Source organism: Crinia signifera, chromosome 4 (genome assembly GCF_055691185.1).
Source record: "Crinia signifera chromosome 4, ASM5569118v1, whole genome shotgun sequence".
In the NCBI taxonomy this organism is placed as follows: domain Eukaryota; kingdom Metazoa; phylum Chordata; class Amphibia; order Anura; family Myobatrachidae; genus Crinia; species Crinia signifera.
The window spans coordinates 126,012,276-126,036,179 of NC_139220.1; the positions used below are offsets into that span (position 1 = coordinate 126,012,276).

Here is a 23,904-nt window from a genome sequence, read left to right on the forward strand (position 1 = left end):
GAGTATGGACAGGCGTGGCTTAGACTGGACTAACAAGTGGTCAGTGCCCCTGGGCCCTCCTCTAGCTAACCACCCCCTGCGGTCTGCATGTATGTTTTGCACCATAATTGTGTGTTGATTTGGTCTTAGTAATGCTTTTGAGCATGGGAGTGGGTTAGTGCTGCAGCTTCCCCTAACTGGCATTCTGACAATGATTTCTGGAGCAGACCATCAGCAGGCAAGCCATGCTTGATTGCACAAATGTACTGAGCATTCCTGAGAGTTGTGTAACTCCCCTGCCAGGCTCCATCATATAACAGACACTGAACTTTGTTTGCCGAATTGTGATTGGTGCAGCGCGTGACATGCTTCTCACAGCTTAGTCATGGGTGGGTTTGGATTGAGAAGGAGCAGTATGACTGTGAGGTGTTCGACAGAGTAAAGGGTAGAGGGCCAAAATCAGGCTTTCCATGTAGTATGTATGCATGTATGTATAGGTGTATGTCTCATATATATAGTTATATATGTGTGTATATATATATATATATATATATATATATATATATATATATATATACACACACACCTGTCACGGTGCATGTTTAAAATGTAGGTTTGACTATGTTAAATGTATGCATGAATATCATTAGTCATTTTTCAATTTGAATTTCCTCCACAGATGAGCCTGCCCAAGCAGAGGAGGGTCGCCGTGGGGCCCTCCTTAGACTGCGAGGCCTGATGCGCCAGATGTTGGCGGAAATGGACCGCATCATTGATGGCGATAATTAATTATGTTTTTGTGGACAGTTGTTTTCTAATAAATAGTTATTTAAAGTTCAAAGTTGTCAGTGTTTTTTTCTAACATGCTAAAGTATATGTGTAACTTGTTTAAAATCTTTAAAATAAGCAAAATGTACATAGTGTATATAGATGTATGTTAGGGTCACATGCTGTAAGGGTTAATGTGTGTCATGAATGTAGTAGGAATGTGGGTCAGTATAGATGAGCATTTAATTGATTGAAATTGAGAACAATCTCTTTTTCAGGAGGTTGCCTAATTGCCTAAGTGGGTCATGTGATTGCTGTGTGTACTCAGTAAAAAAGTGTGGGATTGAGCGTAAATACTCCGCATCGGGGCGTACGGACAGCTTCCCGTACGTTCTGACGCGGTAAGACCGTGCTTGTGCGGGAAGACCGTGCAAGAATCTGTACGTTTCCATCGCACACGCATGGTTTGTATGTCGTCCGTACACACGCCCTGTTCTTAAAGAGTGAGTCCGTCCGAATGCGGAGGACCCGTGGGCGTTTCTACGGACATTAGCCGTACGCCACCGCACAGCGTGGCGTGCGGACCGCACCAAAATAATTCGGGAAAGTACGCACCGATCAGAATAAGGGCCATTGTGTTTACAATCCAAATGCAATTTCTGTCTCTATTTGGGTTTGCATTTATGAAATGCATAGGGTACACATGTACAGTCATTCGATAAGCAGCAATCAACTGTGAATAAGGCCCAAAATTTGAATATCTACTAAATATACGATATAAGGCAATCTAATTTCAACTGTTGACAATAAGAATAATGAGCAGCAACAATATATTGCTACTTATTCTACAATTTGGTTCTATATAGTGAATAAGGTAGAATATGTGATGCACGCTGTTCTCGCCAATCAATCAAGGTGATCACAGGGTGATTGAAGGGTCTCCATCCACTTATCTCAGGCCCAACCAATTAGTTAAGTGTAGCTTTACATGTTGACAAAGGTAACTGTTGCGGAAATTCCTGTATGCTGTGATGAGACCACTATAGGAATGCTAGAGAGGTTTTCAAGCCTATAACAGACCCTTTTATTCCCTTATAACCTTACATGTTCACTGACCCTTAAGCGGCTGCCAGGTCTTATGCTCTTAAGATATTGTATAGTGGCTCATCAAATCAACAAGATATTCTTGAGGCGGTTATGGTGTTTAATATGCTGATATGGAGCAGCAATGGCTGTAGAGGTGGCATCAGCAGGACAGGTATTGCTGGATGATCAGATTACATAGCAGCACCAGCAGGTCAGGTAGTATAGGATAGCCGGATTGCACAGAAGCACCTGCAGGACAGGAAGCACGCATGTGCTGGATTGTGGAGCAGCGCCAGCTGGTCAGGTTGTACAGGACTGCTGCATTGTGGTACAGAACCGAAAGAAGGGTAGAAAATATGTGCCGGACTGCAGAGCAGCACAGGCTATTGGGTTTTACAGGACAGCTAGATTGTGGAGCAGCACCAGCAGGACAGGTGGTAAAGGATAGAAGGCTTCCAGAGCAGCACATGCTGGTTGGGATGTACAGGACAGCTAGATCGGATAGATTCAGAGCAGCACCTGCAGGGCAGGTAACACAGATTTGCTGGACTGCGGAGGAACACCGGTTGGTTGGTTGATTGATTGGTTGGTTGGGTTGTACAGAACAGCCAGATTGTGGAGAAGCACCAGCAGGACAGGTGGTACAGAATAGATGGCTTGTGAAGCAGCACTGGCAGGACAGGCAATACAGGATAGCCGACTTTCGGAGCAGCACTGACAGGACAGGTGAAACAGTAAGCTGGCTTGCAGAGTCATATCATCGGGGCAGGATGGCAGACTGACGGACAGAGTATCAACGTGGAAATATAGCGTAGCCTCACAAACAGGAATTAGTGTGTTCAACACAAACTATAACCAGCAGGGTTGTTCTAGCTGGATGTCAAATTATTAGTCAGCTGCACCAACCAATATGAGACCTAGAGGAGGCAGGTAATTAATTACATAATTCAAAAATAGTTAGGCAACCAGGAATGCAGAAGCAGCCCGGCATCCTGGTTACCTAGCACATCGCTGTGTACAGCCGGTTTGATGTGCCGAGGAATAGCTGCCAAAGTGCATGGAGAGTGAACAACAGCATGGCTTGGCGAGAGAGAGACAGAGAGAGAGAGAGAGAGAGAGAGAGAGAGAGAGAGGGACGTCTGGCAACTCATAACAGTAAAGCCAGCCATACATCTACAGATCGATTGTCAGATTGGGCTGGTTGGAACAAAAACCTGGTAATAGATTAGAGCAAATGTCAGTTGACCATTTGTTTTGAAATTCTGGAAAACTGCCAAACTGCCATTCGGATACTACCAGGTTTTTGTTCCAACCAGCCCAATCTGACAATCGATCTGTAGATGTATGGTCAGCATAACTCTGCAATGTAGCTTTTTCAAACATCAAAAAAATGACCAACACAGGGTGAGATGCAGGGTGAGGAGCCACGTCACAGTGTGGAGGAGGGCGGTGTGTATCTTAGCCATGCATCTCAGCGTGCATCTGGGCAAACTAGGTCTGGGAGGAATGTGAAGTTTTACTTCCCAGAAAACATGTCATTGGTGACCAAGTTAATGTCCCACCAATGGGAGCTCTTTGGCCGTCATGCTGCCAAGGTGAGCGCAAGGCGCAAAATGGAACTGTGGAACTGGGTGGTGAACGTAGTCAATGTGGGGTGAGCTGCGGTAGAGGATCACCGCTGGAGCGAAGAAGGGTAATTTACAGTATATTGGTGTAAAAATAATTAATGTATTAAATTTGTACTATTCTGGGTGTGTGTGTCTTTATTTTAACATTCTTTTTACAGGTTACCTAGAATTCTAAGGGGGCCCATTAATGCCCCCCATGCTGGGACTTGTGGTTCTCCAAGGCCCAGCATGTGGGGGAGGCCTGTTGGAACTTGTAGTTCAACTATAAAAAGCAATGTTTATTATTCTAATTTTACATATATCCGCCCGGCGTCCACTGCCTTGGGATGCCAGAGACTGCCCCGGGCTTCAGCCCTGGGCAGGGCACCCCTCTTTAATGGGGGGTTCTGACTCCACCATGGACCCCATCGGTGCTCATGGTACGGCCGGGAGGCCTTGAATAAAAAATGTCCCAAAGGTGTGGCACAACAGTGCTGGCTGTTAGAGCCCGGTGCTGGTTCCAAAATATGGGGAACCCCCAGTTTCTTTGTCCCCTGTATTCTTGGAACCAGGACTGGTCCAAAAGCCTGGTGCTGGTTTCTTAAACATTAGGGACCCCTACACATTTTGTCTTCTTATATTTTTGAAACCAGGACCAGCTCAATGAGCCCGGCGCTGGTTATGCTCTGGAGGCGGGACCCCATGTCATTTTTTTTTTATTTAAATTTTTAGACATTTTTTGGTGACAGAACCATTCACAGATCTCACTGATCTGTGCATGGTTCTGCCAAACTCGCCAGGCTGAACCTGGTCTACTTTGTGGTTTTTTTAGAAATGGATTTGTAAAAAATATGACCATAAAATTTGGAAAATACGAATGCAGAAGAAATACGGATCAATAGTAAATTTGTCAAAACCATTGAAAAGAATAGGCTTTAATGGCCGTATTCTATCGAATGTATCCATTCGTATTTATAAGAAATTTTAAAAAAAATGAATTAAATACAAATTGCACTCATTCGTACGTTCATAAATTTGTCATATTTCACATCGAATGGATACGAATATGACTATTTGTACCCATTCGATCTTAGTAAATTTCCACCTAATTGTCTGCCAATAGACTATGGGCCTAAGCATCAGTGTTTGAAGATAATTGATACCAAGAAAAACAGTTGTAGCAACATGAAAGAAAAAAATCCAAGTGGCTACAGTATAGTCCTGTGTTCATGTAAGAGCATAAGGTGCAGGGGCTAGTATGAGCTTCATTAAATTATTGGCTATAGAAAACTTTGCCGCATGGAAATTTGCCATGGAAATACAGTGAAAGTAGAAAAAATACATATTGAAGGTTGAAGTCAAAATTTAAAAAAAGGAGGCTTACAGTATTTTATTTGGCAAGAAGCTGAGTGTGTGCATATGAATTAACATCAATAGGATGTTAATGACGTGGAGGTTGCAATGGTGATGTTGCAATTCCTTTCGACAGAGTTAGATTTCCTAGTAGTGGCTTTGGAGTCTTGTGCTACAAAGTTATCAACAAAGATTAAATGTTTCAAGAGCGCATACCTTTAGAGAACAATTCAGAGAATTATACACTTGAAACAAACAAGTACTTCAAGTGTCCCAAAATGGTACATCCTGTAATTCCTCAGAATGCAATGCAAGTGAACCAACAGGTACTTCATTTTTCATGCATGATAGAAGGAATGAATTAGCATCAATTGTACCTAATTTTTGGTACATAGGTTCAAGAGCTACTAGGCATTTAGGGGGTCATTCTGGTCTGTTAGGTCCATTGCGAATCCGATGTTGACGGCCTGCGCATGTGCATAATCGCTTATGCACATGTGCAGGTCTTCACTGTGGGCACCCTCGGAGACTTGCATAGTCCCCAAGGCGCTCGCAATGGGGGGTCGGCCGGCAGGGGGCATTCACATGTGAACGCCCTGTGTTTTCTGGGCGTACCCATGAAAACGCTGAGTACATCCAGGAAAATGCTGGGCGTCCACTTCCGAAGGGAAGTAGTCACCTGCCTTCCAGGGTGGGTGGCTGACGTCACCGGTTCTCAGACCTGGGCGCCACTAATCTAAGTCAGCAGAGAGTGACTTATATTTGCAAACGCTACAGAAATCATTTGTTGGTCGGTGACCATTGAATGATTTCAGGCCCGCACACAAGCCTGCAAATGGATGTTTATGCAAAATATCCATTCGCAGTGCTGCAGGGAAATTTGCTGAGTAGCGCAGGGTGATCGTTTGTACGGGCGGCGGGCAGGGTACATGGCTAGCAAAGCAATGAACTAACACTGCATTGTGAGCCAACCAGAATCAGGGCCTTAAGCTGTAATGAAACTTGGTTTAAGTCACTAAATCTATATGATCTTGTAAACATCAGGGTACATAGGAGACATCTAACACAATTCAGGACAATTGCTGTGCACTTACAAATTAAAGGTTGAGTAGTTGTCCCAGATATATGTAGTAGATGTACTATTTTTTGCCATTCTTAGAAGAATGATTTCCATCAGTGTACTGGACAACAAGGAATACAGGGCCTAATTCAGACATGATTGCGGGGCAAATTTGTTCTCAAAATTGACAAAGCCATTTGGACTGCGGGCGGGGCAATGTAACGTGCAGAGAGAGTTAGATTTGGGTGGGCTGTGTTTAACCTGAATTCTAAACTACAGTGCAAAAATAAAGCAGACAGTATTTACCCTGCACAGAAACTAAATAAATCACCCAAATCTAACTCTCCTTGACAATGTTACATTTGCCCCACCTGCAGTGCTCATGGATTTGCCCATTTTTTAGAACAAATTTGTCCTGTGATCAGGTCTGAATTAGGTTTACAGAGTCTATTCACAGAGAAATAGTGCGCTGTGTACAACAGTGGAGAGACTGGAATTGCAATGACAAGCCGCTGTAGACAACTGTATATCCTAGACACTAAAGAATATTGTGTGGTCACAGCTTCGACCAGTACATATAAATAAGGCTAAGGAGACTGAGTCATCTGGGATACTACAATGTACAAAAACTTCTAGATGGCAAGGTGTTGGGGATGTCAGTGAGCAACCCAGGGAGATTAGAGTGTGATAATTGTGTGAAGGGTAAGTTATTGCCCAAATCTAAAGCATCATTAGAAGTAGTGCACAGAATGTGTGTCAACCAATCGACGTCGAGTCAATGACGGGGGACCACTAGTTCACGATGCTCATAGATTATACATATACTCCATAAAAGCCAAAATAGAAGTAGCCAATAAGATTGTTAAATTCAAAAGTCAACTGGAAACTCAAACAGGCATCAGAATAAAATACTAGCATCTAATATAGGCGGAGTCCCCGGGCCAAATTCAGATGTGGTTGGAGAAAGCATGGCTGTGGCCTTGTTGAAAGCTGTAGTGATGCAAAAGGATAGTCATGCAGCAGGAGGCATCTAATATAAGTATTCACCTCCTGCAGTTCCTAACAAGAGGCCAGGATATCTCTGTCTAATTTTTTTTGCACCTCTTGTACTGTAATTCCTCTTGCTCCTTACTCAAAATGAGCCATTATTTGTGTTGATACACTGCGCCAGGCAACTGATAGCCCAAGCTGCCTCTAGTGGAGGAATTGGAGAATGAAGTTCATATTTCTATCTCTTCAAACTTCCCACACATTTAAATGCCCTCTATACATTGAAGTCTTATGATATAATTTGCATGATCCTTTTTGTCACTTGTTCATGGAATATGTAAGACTCGAAACAGCAGAAACACAAAGGAGATGCTGGGATTTATTTAAAAAAATGTGATTGGTTACTTGTACTTAGCACATACGTATACCACACTATTGTGACCTTAGAATTTGTCCTGTGGTCTAACACATTGGAGAAAAAAAGGCTTGACAGGCAAGACTATATAGTGGAAATCTAATAGTAGATAGTGCAAATCTAATGTAGATAGTGCAAATCTAATGTGTTCACTGCTGCATTCGATTCGATGCAGATTTCAATCTCCTGCCTGAATGATCAGGAACACTGTGAGATCGAAAAGCAAATGAAATGCACATCGAATGCACCACATCAGATAATAAAGCTAATGGAAAATAGTGAATACCGAAAAGGAGTAGAAAAAACAGGTTGAATAGGCCAAAACTAATCGAATCAAAAACAGAATTGAACTGTGTATACGCACTTTACAAGATAGATAGATAGATAGATAGATAGATAGATAGATAGATAGATAGATAGATAGATAGATAGATAGATAGATAGATAGAATGGGTGAGATTTAATAGGGTGAGAGATTCAGAAAGTGAGAAATTTGGTAATAAATCTCCAGTTTTTTTAAAGCGGCAATCATTTACACTTCAAAATTAAACTGGTTTTGCAGTGTAAATGATTGCCGCTTTTAAAAAATCTGGAGATTTCTTACCAAATCTCTCACTTTCTGAATCTCTCATCCTATTAAATCTCACCCTATAACTTTTGTTACTTAACAAACTTAAATATTCTGTATGTTACATTTAATGTTTAAGCTGTAAACCAATTCTGTTAAATCCTAGAAAACATGTGCAGCAGAGTTACTGCCACATCAGTGTGCACTTAGTATACTCTGAAGACAAGTTCCAGCTTGTCAGCATCTGTAAGATGTGATCATGGGTCCGTCTGGCTCCCCTGGCTTAGACACAGGCATGTAGTCCTGTAACAGAGAGAAGACAGCCAGACTACACAAGCGCCACCTCACTGCCGTATGAGGGATTTACAGCAAAATCTCATTTGAAAGTTAATGTTTGTAGAAGCCCTGTTATAGTGTCCAATAAACTCATACCTATGCAAACATATGTTTTTAAATACGTCATTTATTTTTAAAATAAATACCTGTTTCAATGTAATCCCAAAGCCCAAATTACAAATCAGGTTGTTTTTTTGTGACTCAATTATTATTAATTACTTAAGTACAGCTGCATCCTCATATATCTTGTCTCAATATGCCACGCAGCGCTAGACACATGCTGTGAGAGAGCTGGCAGATCCTATGTGGCTCAACTAGTGTCTGCCGTTTTGTTTGCCAGAAACGTATATTAGTCGCAACGCAATGTGGTTAGGGCATCAGGAGACTGATCTGGCTAATTTAAATATTGTGTGTGACTGAGGGGGTCTATGTACTAAACTTTGGGAAGAGAAAAAGATATAATGGCCCTTATTCTGGTTGCTTCACAACCAGAATGCGTTCACATGGGGACCGATGGTGGCGCTGTGTGCATTACTGCGCATGTGCATACGGAGGGTGCGTGCACCCACCACAAACAGACTGTTCGCTGGGTGCACCCGACCAGGACAGCGGGCGGGGGCGGAGAGGGGAGTAGGTCAGTGGGCAGCCACATTAGCATATGGGAATGCCCAGCATTGAGGCCATGACGCAGGAGCAAGCAGCTGACATCACTGACTATCAGCTGCCTGCCCATTTCCTTCCCAGCGTGCACACATATGTAAGTGACTTGAAAGTAACTTTAATATGCGTGCACCTTCCACAGCTTTCGATGGTTGGCGACCATCGAAAGATGTGGATGATTCCCCATGCCATGCAAATTGATGTTGCTGTGTAACATCCATTCGCAAACCCCTGCGAGCGAGTTGAGCCAACCATTAACAAGGCGGGGTTTGGTGGACTCGCAAGGCTGCGAATTTGCAGTCTTGGAAATCATCCAGAACAATCCCCAAAGTACCAGGAAATCAGCTCCATGTTAAAAATTGTATTTGAAACATGACAAGCTGATTGAATGATACTTTATCGCTAGCCACTTTACCTCTCTCCAAGGCTTATACATAGGGGCCCATATATCAAAATTCTTAAATTAACCTTTTGAAGACCAAATTTTATTTTTTTGCAATTCAAACAGTCTGGTTTAAATGTTTCAATTAATTGTATTTTTTTATTAAAAAATGGTCTACATTGAATGTTGAACGATGTTAATGTTCTAGGAAAGCAGTACCATCCTACCTACTTCACTCGGAATCCGGCAGAATGCGGGAGCACCCATTTATTGAATACTTACCCCTTGGATTCTCGCATCAGCAGCGCTGCACAAATCAATTGGAAAATGGTCTGGCAACCATTTTCCTGGCCTTGTGAGCATGTACATTAGGAAAACTACCAGGAAAATACCCATAGCGCCATTTTCCTGGACACTTGTACAGTGCTACATTCTCCTAGTCACCCTAGTGCTCAGAGTCCTGTACTGCTGGCTATAGAGGAAGGGGCCCAGGTAGAGACTGCACATTTTCCCCTCTTATACCCCTTTTAGAACGCAATTGGTGGGTCACACCCAGGATCAGGACACGTGTCCGTCCCGGGAGCGGCCCGGCATTTTAAGCGTAAAAGCGCTCTACAGTGACCCGACTTATTGCCGGGTCTCTGACATCAGACGGTGGCAAAGCGGCAGCGCATGTTCCAGGGTGGAAGAGGAGGCAGCACTTGGAGCTGACACTGTCTCCAAGCACTGCCTTCTCCATAGTATGAAGGGGACCCGGGTCGCTCGACCCAGGTTACCAAATCACACTGCACAGAAACCCTGGTTACAGCCATGATCAACCCTGGTTGTGACCAGGGTTGAAATGCCAGGTTGCTCAACCGGGGAAATGTGGTTGTGGCGCTTTCACACCACAGATCAAGCCGGGTTAACGTGGCAATAACCCAGTTTGATTTGACATCTGAAAGGGGTATTAACCCCTTCAGTGGCAATCCCGAGAATTTTCCGGGCTGTGCCTCAGTGACCAGTCTGGCAAGCCCGGAAAATTCTTGGGATTGCCACTGTTTGGAGCCGGGCAGCACTGCTGAGTTCACTCACTGATCTCAGGCAGCTTTGCGCTGCCCGGCTTCCTCCCCTCTGCCGCTGATTGACAGTGCAGCGGCGCTGCCCAGACCCAGGGAGGTAGTGGTGTTTTTTTTTTAAGGGAGCGCTCCCCATAAAAAAACTCGCTCAGTGGGGAGCGCTACCAAAAAAAATCCCACCACTGAAGGGGTTAATATGCTCCTGCAGAGAACTAGAGATGAGTAGTTTCTATTTTAGGAAATCCAAACCTGTCTTTTTTGATCGGCTGGTTTGGAAAGCCAGCAGCACGGATGTGTGTGTATACCGGGGCAATGCAAGAAAGGAAAGGAGGAATGATGATGCGTAGGACTGCTGTTTTGTAATATGCATAAGAGGTACTACTGTGCAGTGTAATGTGACTGACACTACTGTGTGGTGTAATGTGCAGTGTGCTGTGTATTTGTGCTTCTGTTCTGCCACTTAATTTAAATAGGCAGCTAGCTGCAGTCTTTGGCCAATATTGATTTAAAGTTGAAAGCAATATTGTGAGGTGGTCACAATTGGAAATGAATGTTATTGAGGTTAAAATAATGTAGAAGCAAAAAAGGCCCAAATTCTGTGATTTTAGCTTTTTTGATCAATTTTTGATATAAAAAAAACAAAATACAAAACCAAAACCAGTGAGGGGGTTTTGGTCAAATAAATACAAAACAGGACACCAAATTAAAACCGCTGTCATACCAAACGCAGGTCATCCGTATGTATCCCTATTAAATACCCCGGCTTAGGCATTGACAAAACCAGCTTCTTTTGAAGAGCTGGAAAACAGCTAAAGATATTTTAATATATTGATTCCAGGCTGAGATAAGAGGTTTGAATAGCTCCCTATTTGTTATGGACATGTTTCTTGAGCTATTGAACCCGATCTTGTGCCATGGGAGATCATTTAAATCATGAAAGTTGTAAGGTGGATCCTCCATTGCTCTTTTATAGCAGATTCCATGCATGCTTAATTATATTAAGATCTATTTAAGTTGTTGGTCACAAAATGGGCACTCTGAGTAGGCTGCAGCTTAACATTCCCATATGCAGCAAGCTGTGGTGCACTGTTCTTACACCTATCTATCATAGCCAGCCAACATGTGCTACAATAACTCTTCTGCAGGATCCACCAGACAGGCTAGCCTTTGATCACCATGTCTGAATGAACCTTGGGTGCCCATGTCCCTGGTAACAAAGTCACCGGTTATCCTTCTTTGGACCACTTTTGGTAGATACCAGGGCCGGACTGGGACCAGAAATCGGTCCTGGCATTTTGAGCACACAGGCCCACCTGCAATAGGTGGGACCTTTTGCTCAGCAACGCCGTGCAGCAAAAAGGCAGCGTGGTCTCATGGAAAGGAGGCATGGCATCAGAAAAAGGAGGCATTACACATTATGGAACATACCGTAATGGCCATTACAGAACATGACACAATCTGGACTCCACAGGCTGCTTCCCCTGTATAATAACAGGAAACAACTGGCTGTTCCTCTTGTATAATAACAGGACACAACAGGCTGCTCCCCCTGTATTATAATAACTGGACCCCGCAGGCTGATCCCCTGTATAATAACAGCACACAACAGGTTGCTCCCCCGGCACAATAATCATAACAGGACCCCACAGGCTGCTCCGCCAGACTAATAAAGCCATATTCCATGGAACAAAAATATCTTTAGCAACAGTTATCTATGCATCATTTCTCATCCTGAGGCTCAGGAAATGATGCACAGATAACTGTTGTTAAGCTATTTTTGGACCTGACTAAGCAGATATTAAAAATTGGCAAAAGCCTCACACTGTCAGGCTGACATGACTCACATCATATGCCGGGCGCCGGTCAGTCCCGCTCCTGCCGGGCTACTCTGCTTGTTGGGGATGGGTAAGCTGCCTCCACCTCACACTCTATGCTCTGCTGCAGCAGCTGCCCCAGACGAGCTGTGTGATCGAGCGCGGTGGAGGGAGAGGGAGGGCAAGGTTGGCGCCGGCTCCGGGCAGGTGAGCATGAGGACGTGCAAGTTCCTCCCAAAAATTTGACCCACCTGGCCATCGGCCAGTCTGGCAAAAACTCATTGGATTTTATGTATGTACTTTTATCTATTTTCATTTTTATTTTTTTATTTTTAAACCTTTTGGTAATTTTTTCCTCTTGGTGTGGAGGAAAAATTCTGCTATTAATTGTACTAATTTTTGCTGTTTTTTTAAACCCACTCTTGCTGCTATGTTGAATTTTACATGAATACATTTTGGACTTTTAACTCCTGTGTGAGAATCACGATTTCTGATACTAAAGGAAAAAGTCCCTCCTCAAAAATCACCCCTTCGAAAGAAACCAATATATGAGGAGAATTTCCACTACAAACAGAGAGTGAGGTACATCTACTTCCATATATCCAGACCCTCACAGCACTAGATTATAAAGAAAACCCTGCATATCTGGTACTATATAGACCTTGGTGAGTGAGGTACGCCACCTATGGGCCTGTTCTGAGTAAAAGAAACCACTACGGCTGGGGGACTAAATTATAAGAGGCACCTTCAAGGTGATAAGGAGCATAGCTCAAATATAGAATCCCCATATACTCTCATTACTACACATTGGCTTTTTTTCTGTTTCCTTCCGGTCTACTCATAGCCATTAAAAGTAAGGACCGGAGCGAAAGAGAGAAAAAAAAAAGCGTGATAGGAGTCCCTACTATTTTTTACACGTGGGTTATGGTACGAGTACCATCGATACTTCCGTTACCAGTATAAAGAAACCTTTATAGAAGTCATCTTACAGTATATACCCCTTTCTGTATTTATCTTTCCATACAATCGGAGTGTATCCTGGATTGGACAGCCTCTGAATTGGAGAAAAAGACAGCATCCCATCAAGAGAACAAAGAAACCTTTACAGGTTTGAAAACACACGTTTTCAGAGTGAGTTAGGTACGCCCCCCCACTTTACCACTAGTTGCACTCAGATTACACTTGTTATTGAGTTATCTAACCATAAATGTATTCTTTATTTCACTACATGTGCACCACTCAACATTATTGAGAAACATCACTACACGGAACTTTTCTAAACGGAAATGACACACTCCGATTTACGAATTGATTTTGGAGTTTATCAGCTTACAAAGGTTTTATTTTGTATCTTAAATTTTGAGGATTCCCATGAGAACGCTGGGCGTTCTCATGCTAATGAGGCATGACGGACAGGCAGGGTCGGACAGCTGACATCACCACAACTGCCCGCCTACATACCCCCAAGCAGACTTGCATCTGTAAGGTTACTCTGAGGCAACCTTACATATGCGTGAGCCTCCGCCATCATTTGATGGTTGGCGACCATTGAATGATGGGGGGAGATCCCAGCAGACTGTGAATGGATTTTTTTGTATATAAGTGTACAGTGCTGTATGTGTATATAGAGATAGAGCCAGCCCTAGCATTGCTGGCGCATCACCAGCCGCCCGTATCCAGCGATGCGCCAGCATGTTAACAAACTGGGCGACGCCAGGTGAAGAGCATTCTTAGCGATGCTAGACCACTCAGAACACTATTATTGCTCAGCGCACAGCGCTATGCTGCGCTGTTCACTGACCGACCTGTCAGGGAATGCTGGCCCTGACCGTTTAATAACCAGCGTGCTGGCTATTAATCAAAGGGGCGATAGCGACACGTGGGGGCGTGCTATCGCTATGCCTCTGTACACACAGCGATGTAGGGGCATTTTCTGAGCGGTGTAGTAAAGTCACTCAGAAAATGGCGCCATAGGGCCCTTCACACTCCTGAGAGATTTGAAATCTCTCACGCTGAATCTCCCATTATAAAACTCTGGAACAAATTGTCACGACCACCATGTCTGCTACCCATTCCCTCTGTGCTATGTCTAGCCCTAGGTCCACTGACAGGGTATCTCCTGCCCTGGCGCTCACCTCCGCTACCAATCCTCATGCTGGTAGTGTGCATGCTGTCGCGCTGTCATCGCCAGGTGACAGCGGGGATGTGTGCCTCTGTGCCATGCGGGGTCTGGATGGCGTGAGACCTAAGCCGCCATGATGGGTCCATGTCAGGTTAGGCCTCTGGCTGGACACGCCAGCTGCAGCGCATCCGCGCACAATCAACCCCTGCTGGTTTCCGTCCCCACCTCTGGCGGCGGCCATCTTTTAGGATCCTTCAGCCTATGCTGCGCGGCTCCATTCAAGTGATGTCAAGTGTCAGCCAATCACGGCACAGCTTCCCCTTCAAATACCGACTTGCCGGACAAGACCGGCAGTCAGTACAATGATGTCTATCCGCACGCATCATTGACTCTCCCTGGCTGTCTGTAGTTACCACTGCAGTTCTTGTGCCTCTGGTGAAGTTCTCCTCCAGTATCCTGCTGATCGTCTCACTTCCTGAACCATACCATCACGGAACCCACTGCCGCCTATACGGACTGGACAAGGTTACCCCCCAAAGGGGTAATATCTTTCTCCTTATTGCTGATGGTTATTCTCTGTGGTCATCCCTGGTTTGAAGCTACGATCCTATTCAGCACAGCTTCTTTCAGACTTCATCATCCAATCATCCAATCCTTCATCCAATCATCCAGTCCTTCAACCAATCACCCAATCCTTCATCCAATCATCCAATCCTTCATTCAATCATCCAATCCTTCATCCAACCATCCAATCCTTCTTCCAACGATCCAATTCTTTATTCAATCATCCAATCATCCAATTCTTCAACCAATCATCCAACCTTTCAGTTGTTCAATTATTCAGTTACCAATCATCTTCAAGCTCTTCAATAAGCATTGTATATTATAGACTTTATCATTTACCAATAACTACAGTTTTATCAATGTGTCATTATTCATCTTCTGTACCGCAGTATCTTCATTAAATAAGGTTTATTTTATTCAATTGCCTTCCTCCCTTCTGTCATTAATGCAACAACCCTACAACAAAGCACCCAGCCTCCGTTACACTCCAGCTGGTGCTTCATGAAACGTGACACAAATCTCTCAATGTGTAGGCCCAATTTAGTTCAAGGGAAATCTCTCACGCTGAATCTCCCATTATGAATCTCTGGTGCCTATCTCTCCGCGTGTATGGCCCTTTACAGAGATTACAGTATCTTCATTAAGAAAGGAGAAGACAAGATTTTAGACACATTTTTAGAATACTTGAACAACAAAAATGTTAACATAAAATTGAAATGTACCACAATAAAAAGCTAATTATATTTTTAGATTTAGAGATATTCAATAAAGAGGACAGTAGCCCTTATTCTGGTTCACTCACAAAGGCAAACTCCTTCCGAAATGTATAAAACCATGTGCACTGGGGGATGGGGGGCTTCAGATGTAACATGTGCCGAGAGAGTTAGATTTGGGTTAGTTATTTTCTTTCTGTGCAGGGAAAATACTGGCCGCTTTATTTTTACACTGCAATATACTGTAGATCTCACTTTGAAGCAAAACACCACCCAAATCTAATTCTCTCTGCACAAGTTGGATCTGCCCCACCTGCAGTGCACATGTTTTTGTCTATTTGAGAAGGATTTTACCTTTGCGAGTGAACCAGAATAAGGGCCTATATCAATATATAGACATACCTCAAAGCCGTTGATGCTAACACTTGTTTGATGTCTACCACAATCCTTTATTGGTTTATAAAATTCCAAGAGGTTACTCAGATGACCAATGTTCACGCAGATGATCCATGCTGTGTCTTCGGCCAAAGCAGCTTCCCTAGGGCCACCCCCCAATTCTAGGGGACTTCAAGCTGGGGAAGATTGGGATGTGGGTATCTGCCTCCTGAGTTTCTTGGTAAGCAGTAGAGAATGCTACCTGATAGCTCTGATTATCACGCACAAAGTGACCAGGCAGCATTCTCTTCCTGCTTCCCAGCCTGCAGCCACACAGTAAATGACTATCAGCATGCTGCATGCTGGAAGGCTCAAGATATCCACCAATCAGAGTTCTGACAGCCATTCACTGTATGAAAGCAAATGGAGCAATGGCATGGGACCACATGAGCGCGCTATTATTAATTTTTTATTTTTTTTTCCCCATGAATCACCATGTAGGGGCCCCAAATGCATTGCATTGCCAGGAGCCTACAATGCTGTAGGAATATTACCGCACAGGGTCGCATTGTAAAATGTGATCCTGTCGGAGGGATATATCATCCCCCATGCGCAGGGACATGGCTCCGAAAGGAGCCCGTCTTTGCAATGTGCTGAACCGGGTGCCAGGAGGCTGCACATGTGTGGTTAGCACTGACCCCTCACTAATCCTTCTCTAAGGGCCACTGAGACTTGAACAGCAATCAAATGACAATCCATTGCGATTGCAACCACTTACATAGGTGTCAATTCTGTGGGTGCTCAAGGGCTTGAGCACCAACGGAAATTCAAGATTACCCACTGGCCGCCCCCCCAGTCCCGCTGGCCGCTGCTGGGCCGACATAGGTAGTACTACTAGTGCACTGCAGGCTGCAGCAGTGCTGAATCTGACCAATCAAATCATACCTAACCTGCCACGGCCACTCTACTGTTCTTCCACCCTGCCTGCGCTGTCCACGCCCCACGCACTCTCTTACGCGTCATGCGTCACGCTCACACACGCCTGGCGGCATCGCCAACCTCCCCCTCTCCTCCGCGCGCTATCACACAGCGCGCCCGGCCACCTGCAGTGCGAGGAGGAGGCAGCAGTTTACCCGTCCCGGTACCCCATAGCCACAGGTCAGCGCTGAGTCTCCCAGCAGGTCAGTGGCACTGGGACTTCCTGCAAGTCAGTGGCGCAGGGTCACCACACACTTCAGCAGGACCAGGTCTCACCGCACTTTAGCAGTGCCGGGACTTCCCGCAGGTCAGTGGCACAGGGTCTCCCGGCACTTTAGCACATCAGCGCCGGGACTTCCTGCAGGTCAACGGCGCCTGGATATTCCAGAACAGCACGGCAGCACCAGAAAGCATTAGGAGAGGTGGGATCAGCGGGTACTCCTCCTTCCACATTATGTAAACCAGCCACTTAAGGGCACGGTTCCGCTGATGTCCCTTGTACTCCCTCCACTGACGGTTCTGCTGATGTCTTTTATTTTTTTAACAATACTTAAGGGTGCAGGGGATTGCCTGCTAGTCCTCCCCCCCCCCCCCCCCCCCCCCAAGCCCCGGGCCCCATAGCAGTTGCATCCCCTGCACCCTCCATAGTTACGCCACGTAATATAATTTGGTATTATGTTGTGGCCATGCCCCTTCCCAAATGAAGCCGCTCCCCTATAGTTTTGGCTTGAGCACCCACCAGCAAAATGATAAATCGGCATCTATGACCACTTATCTCTGCAAAGTTTGATAAATCACCCCCATAGGCTATTGTATTTACCCCCTTTTCCACTGTAGCCTTCTATTTTTTAAAAAGTGAAGTTTTAATGGAAAATTTAACTATAAGACACAGCTGTAGAGATCTGCAATAGCACGCATTAAAATGTTGATTAGAATGTCACTGGAAATTGGATGTCAGCACTAATTATTAGCTACAGTATGTATTAATTAAACATCGTTTCATATATACCATTTATACAATGCACTACTGCACTACGTGCCCTAAGAAACATTCCTTATCCTTCTTGTACTAATTGAATGATTTACAGTACTTAGCTATGTAGCAACGTGTAAAGTAGGCAAGATATGAATACAAATCTGTCACCTTAAAATTTATGTACAATGTAATTAGCACAAAACAACATACACTTGGAAATAAGGTTCATGGGTATTTCTCTAATCTTCAAGTGCATGTTTTAACCAAAATAGTGACCCACCTTTCTCATCAAGAATGAACATGTTCTAAATGCAGATTTAAATGATATGTTTTCATTAAATCCATTTTTAGAATGGGAACTAACAGTGTCATGTAATTGTGTTGGATGACTGTACAGTACTATTCCATCAGGATTATCTCTAAGGCCCCGTGTGACCTACTAAATAATTATCTGACTGTATGACACTAACCAGCACAAAATACGGTCACTAGGTCTTCAAGCAATAGGTCGACACCACTAGGTCGACATGCAGGAAGGTCAACATGACTGAAGTTCGACATGGGTTAGGTCGACAGGGTCATTCAGTCAACACAAGCATTAGGTCGACATAGGGAAGGTGGACAGTCAAAAGGTCGGCATGGGGTATTTTAACTTTTATTGGAACCGACATGTGCCGACAGGTGGTATTTCATGCCCTACCATCCATTAGGGAGTGGCGGGAGAATAAAATAGTGTTCTGAGCGTAGCGAAGCACCGTGCCTGAAGCATGGTGAGCTAAACGATCCATGCGAGGGGACGCGGTGCTACGTTTCAGTGTCCATGTCGACTGTGTCAAAAAAAATGGGGAAATGTGAAAAACCCTGTGTCAACCTTTTGACTGTCCACCTTCCCCATGTCGACCTAATGCTTGTGTCGATCGAATGACCCTGTCAACCTAACCCATGTCGACCTTCAATCATGTTGACCTTCATGCATGTCGGCCTAGTAGTGTTGACCTAATGCTTGTAGACCTAGTTGCTGTCTATCCAATGATCCCATTTCTTTCTAACAGCAGCTCTGTTTAGAATATCTCAGACATAAATCATAAGCTAATGCAGACTTTTCTCTGATTGGCTGCACTGACAATCTGCTGTTTAGTGCTTCCTTATACAATTCTTCATGCTATTGACTTTCATTTCAAAATGTCTCAAATCCAAAACTGGTAGGAAATATTAGTGATAAAGAAAAAAAAAACATTTTGGCATTTTAGCATAGTTGTCAAATGCCCCCAAATGTAATCTTGGTTGACCTGCTGGGTAGATAGATTATCCATTCGGGTGGTCCTTACTGTTTACCCATACCACAAGAATAAGGCACCCTATTTTATAAATAGGGACATATGTTGTTACTCATTTTTCAGTGTTAGAGATATTCACAGACCATCCTTTTGGTTCTAAATAATCAACAGGTTTTGGTTCCAATTGTTTTTGTTTTGGATATACTGTACCACCCTCAACTGTTTTGGTTTTAATGTTAGTTTGGAAGTTCTTTAAAAATTGATTAAAAACATCTGAAATCATATAAATTGCACATGTTTTTGATACGGCAGTATTAATAGGAGTAAATAACAGCCATTTCCTAAAAGCTGCAGTCAACTGGCTTGCTAGACTATGCGACAGAACTGCAATGCAATTACTGCACATAGCAGTTTAAAAGATTATAGCACATTTAGGAAACATAGTGCAACAGAAGTGACAAACCAGATGACAGTTTAATAAACTATACAAACCCTTTAAATAGTTTTCATTAATCAAGAACTTATAGCCAAAAAGTAAACGCTTAGTAAAAAGTGCCAGCCAGGTCTTATTAGCTAGTCCCAGCCCAGTATTCTGTGTAGACAGTCTCAGCCTGGCATTCAGTGTAGATGATTCTGGCGTAGCACCTAGTTTAGCTGGTCCCAGCCAACATCCAGTCCATAATCTGGTCCCAGTACATCTGTAACCAGATGCCGCAGTTCTAGAGTCATCACCCTGTGGTCTCTATTCCATTGTTCACAAACAAATTCTGATAGATAAGGACACTAATGCCCCATACACACTAGACAATTTGCTTCACCGCCGATAACGTCTATAATATTGGCAGCGATCGCAGACAAAGGATCTAGTGCATACATACTGAAAGATATAGTTAATTATATCATTCAGTGATGTCAACAGGCAGGGGCGGATTGGCCCGCCGGGAAACCGGGTAATTTCCCGGTGGACCGGTACTAATTAGGCCGCTTTTTCTCTGTCTAGGTATAACATGCTATTTCCCTGGCCGCAGCCACCAACTACTGACTGCCCACAGTCAATATGGCCGCCGGTTGCTTTCGGGGACGTCACCCGGTATTACGGTGTTACTTGGCCACTTTCGGGTGACGTCACACGGGAATGAGCGGCCTTGAGCATGTGTGGCCGCAAGCAGCGTGGCGACATGGTAAGTGGCTAGCTCCCCCCCCTGCCGGTCATCAGCGTTAGCAAACCCCACCCCTCTCGGGGATTTTTCCCAGGCCGGATTGTGTTGCCAATCTACCCCTGTCACCGTGCCCCTCGTTGTACATGCAGTCATTGACAATATACTATATAGTCAACAGTGAGCCGCATGTTCAGACAACAGTGGGTATGTGGCACACGCATTGTTAACAATATTGAGCTAATTCACTGGACAATATTAACAATATATTAAGAATATCACATCTAATGTGTATGGGGCTTAAGGCAGCCTTTGAAGATTAAAACTACTATCAGGCTGATCTCTAGCTGGGCTTATAAAAGTAAACATTTTTGACAAACATGCTGACATGTATAAAACACGGCATGTGAATATCAAGTAAAAAGTCAGGATGGCAAACTTTCCATATAGTTAAAGTGAGGAGACAGATGTATTATTGGTAACAATGGAGTCTCCTGGGTCTCTATAGCTGGTTCCAGGGGCGCTGATTTGTGTTTTTGCTGAAGGGTGCTCATGGAGGAGTGGCCTCATGAGGGGGGCATGTCATTTGGGGAGGGGGTGTGCTGGCCTTGGCGGTCCTGTGTCATGGTGTGCAGTGGCTAGTGCTGCACACTGTATACACGGCACATGGTGGTGTGCTTGCCTCCCACTTTGTACACACATGCTGCACGGAGAGGTGTGTGTGTACGGGGAGAGCACACATTGGGCAGCACGCATGCTGCACTCTGTCTGTTGGTTGTTGCTCACTGGGCAGCAGGTTCGGTGGTGCAGCAGACACGAATCAGCAGGTGGCTATGGCCTTAGAAGGTTGCGGGCCAGTGGGTGCTCATAGTTTTCTGTGGGTGCTCTGGCCCTTGAGCACCCACAGAATCGGCGCCTATGGCTGGTTCAGTCTGGGTTAAGGTTTCCTTATATCTTTGGGGCTGGCAGGTTTCTTTTTTCTTTGCACTGTTGGTGTGCCTTGAGGACCGTGGTTGGAAATGCCTGGCATAGAAGTTGAAAATGTGTAAATAACCAGGAGGTACAGTACATTTGCCGGGTCCTTAAGTCCCAGCTTCCCCCTTCCAACCCTGCTCAATGTCACCCCCTACTTTGGCCCCCTATTCTGTTCGTGGCCTAATAATGCTTATCAGTACGAAACCTCCTTCTGTTGCAGCTCCGAAGCGACCTCTGATCATTTGAGCTGTGTGGATGTCCCTGATGTTTTGTCTTGACAAAGGCCCATATGGTTTGAAAGATTGCCTCAGCCTTGTTGGATCATGGTATTAAAAATGATCTTTTCATCTTTGCTGGCTTGGTGAGTGTCCTCATTAGACCTTATTAGGTCTTACACAGTACTATGGGTCAGATGTATCAAGCTTCAAAAAGTGATATAATGTAAAGTGATTGGCTGACTGTCACTCTCCATTTTTTCACTTTATGAAGCTTGATACATTTGGCCCTATATGTGGAGCATGTATTATGTCACTTTAAAAGAGAACCCCTCCAAAGATATATTGGCTGTGATTACAGATCTACAGTAATATCTATTATATAGACAGGGTTGCCCACCCTCACGGAATGGTCGGAATCAGGTTCCTCTCCCGGACCCCCCCCCCCATAAAGATACCGGTGAGGGGCATGGCCTACAATTTGCATCATTTTGTGAGGCCACACCCCCATTTTGCCGCTGTGGGGCCATGGCCCAGAAGCTTTGTGATCTTCTAGCCATGCCCCCAGCCCCTTTGGCTGCAGGTATAGATGCTGTGCGTCTATTCAGCGCTGCTCAGCAAGTGACAGGTACTCTCAACTGATGCCCCGCCACGGGACACTGCCGGCCCCAGGTAGGATGTGGGTACCTCCTCAAAAACCGGGACATCAGTCCCGCCTTCCGGCCCCAGGCAGGACAGCTGGGAGTTATGGCAATGTACCGTAATTATGATTAACTTCAAACATTGCAATCACTTGATCATCTAATAGATAGATTGAACAGTTAGTAAAATGTAAACCACAACCCTGACGTGTTGAGAAACTTGTTGCTGGTGCTTGGGAAATGTCTTACTGCTACATGTAGGACTGTAGTGGCTGCAGACTGTAAGGGAGTGTTCGGTTTCAGCCACGTGGCGACCTTTCCAATCTGTTAAATGTTTCCTTAGCGTGGGTCAAGCAACAGCTGTCTCACAGCTGCATCCTAGGTTTTCTCTTCTTTTTTGTTTGTTTCACAGCAAATTATCTCTGCAACATGTAACCCTTATTAAAAACACTAGAGTAGTACAGAACTGGAGAAGGCAGCTTTCCTTCAGATGATGAGATGAAATCAGCATGCAGCTTACACTAGTTTCTGCTTTATCTGTTCAACTCATGTACAAAAGTGATTTTGCAGGTAATCTGACTGGAAAGGTCCAGCAGGAGCATCAGGAATCATTGGTGCTTCCTATAGGGAGAAAAACACAATTCATTTAACAACTAATCATTATTTTGCATTATTTCTATTTATGCAATGCAATCTTTTCCCTACCCTTTTAAATACTTGAACTAGCAGAACTACAGAGAACATTTCCCCATCTGAACATTTGTAGCCAGATTCCAGTCCCATGATTCAGCTCGCTGGTCCGTGTAATAAGCCTTAAGCTGTTAACAATATTTTCCCAGTAAATATATTTAATATGCAGTTTCTGACACAAATGTTTTATTCGTGTAGTAACCAAACATTTTCTAATTTGCAACATACTGTATGAATTATATTTAAGTGAAAGAAAGGCATTGTACTTTTTTTTATTAAAAGACTGACATTCTTTTTCAGCAGTTCAGTGAGGATTTAATGTGCGGTCTGCAATGAACAGTGCAGACACTTCCAGATTGTTTTTTCTTTCAGTCTGGAACTGACACCAATAGCAGAAATACTGAGTACGTGGCAACTCAAGCTGCTTCAAAAAGGGGATTTCTGCTGTGTTTTTCTATTGTTTTTCTTCAATAGGACAGAGAAAATGCCACATCCATCATTACACATCAACAATATTATATTGGATGATGATCATAACTGTTGCTTTAAAAAAAAAATATGGCACATCGGTACTCTTTACCTAGAAGGGCACCCATCGCGGCCATCGCATGTACCAAAAAATCGCATGCGATGCGACCGACGCGATTACGGCGATTTCCCATAGGGAACAATGTTAAATGTCCCAATTGACCCGATTTTCCATAGGGAACAATGTTAAAAGGCCCACAGAGGCCAAATAGGCACCCTGAAGTGTGAAATGGCCCCCCCAATTGTTAACGCCACCCCACGATCAACGTCAACCCGAATCGTGGAGAGCACAGCGAGCCCGCGAGGGGCGGCGGTACGCGTCCTCCGACCTTTTCATACCCCCACTATCCACGTCGGCGTGGAGTTGAGAATAGAAAGTGTGGCGAGCGCAGCGAGCCACCGTTCCCGAAGCGTGGCGAGCGCAGCGAGCCCCGCGAGGGGACGCGGACACCTGTGAAGCCCGCGAGGGGACGCATATACCTGTGAAGGTGTCCGCGTCCCCTCGCGGGGCTCGCTGCGCTCGCCATGCTTCGGGCTCGGTGGCTCGGTGGCTCGCTGCGCTCGCCACACTTTCTATTCTCAACTCCACGCCGATGTGTACCGCCGTCCCTCGCGGG

The 23,904-nt window shown here is 44.6% G+C and overlaps 1 protein-coding gene and 1 long non-coding RNA gene across 2 annotated transcripts in view; one reads left to right on the forward strand and one right to left on the reverse strand.

Annotated features, from left to right (window-relative positions):
- LOC146072419 (uncharacterized) overlaps nucleotides 1-23,904 on the reverse strand; it is a 419,935-nt gene that overhangs the window by 234,608 nt on the left and 161,423 nt on the right. The gene's annotated exons all lie outside the window — the stretch shown is intronic.
- LOC146072164 (uncharacterized) overlaps nucleotides 3,366-23,904 on the forward strand; it is a 35,143-nt gene continuing 14,604 nt past the window's right edge. Inside the window, exons 1-2 of the mRNA XM_083179498.1 lie at nucleotides 3,366-3,487; nucleotides 7,993-8,072. Coding sequence (XP_083035624.1) covers nucleotides 3,366-3,487; nucleotides 7,993-8,072 — 202 coding nt within the window. The remainder of the gene's footprint in view (nucleotides 3,488-7,992; nucleotides 8,073-23,904) is intronic.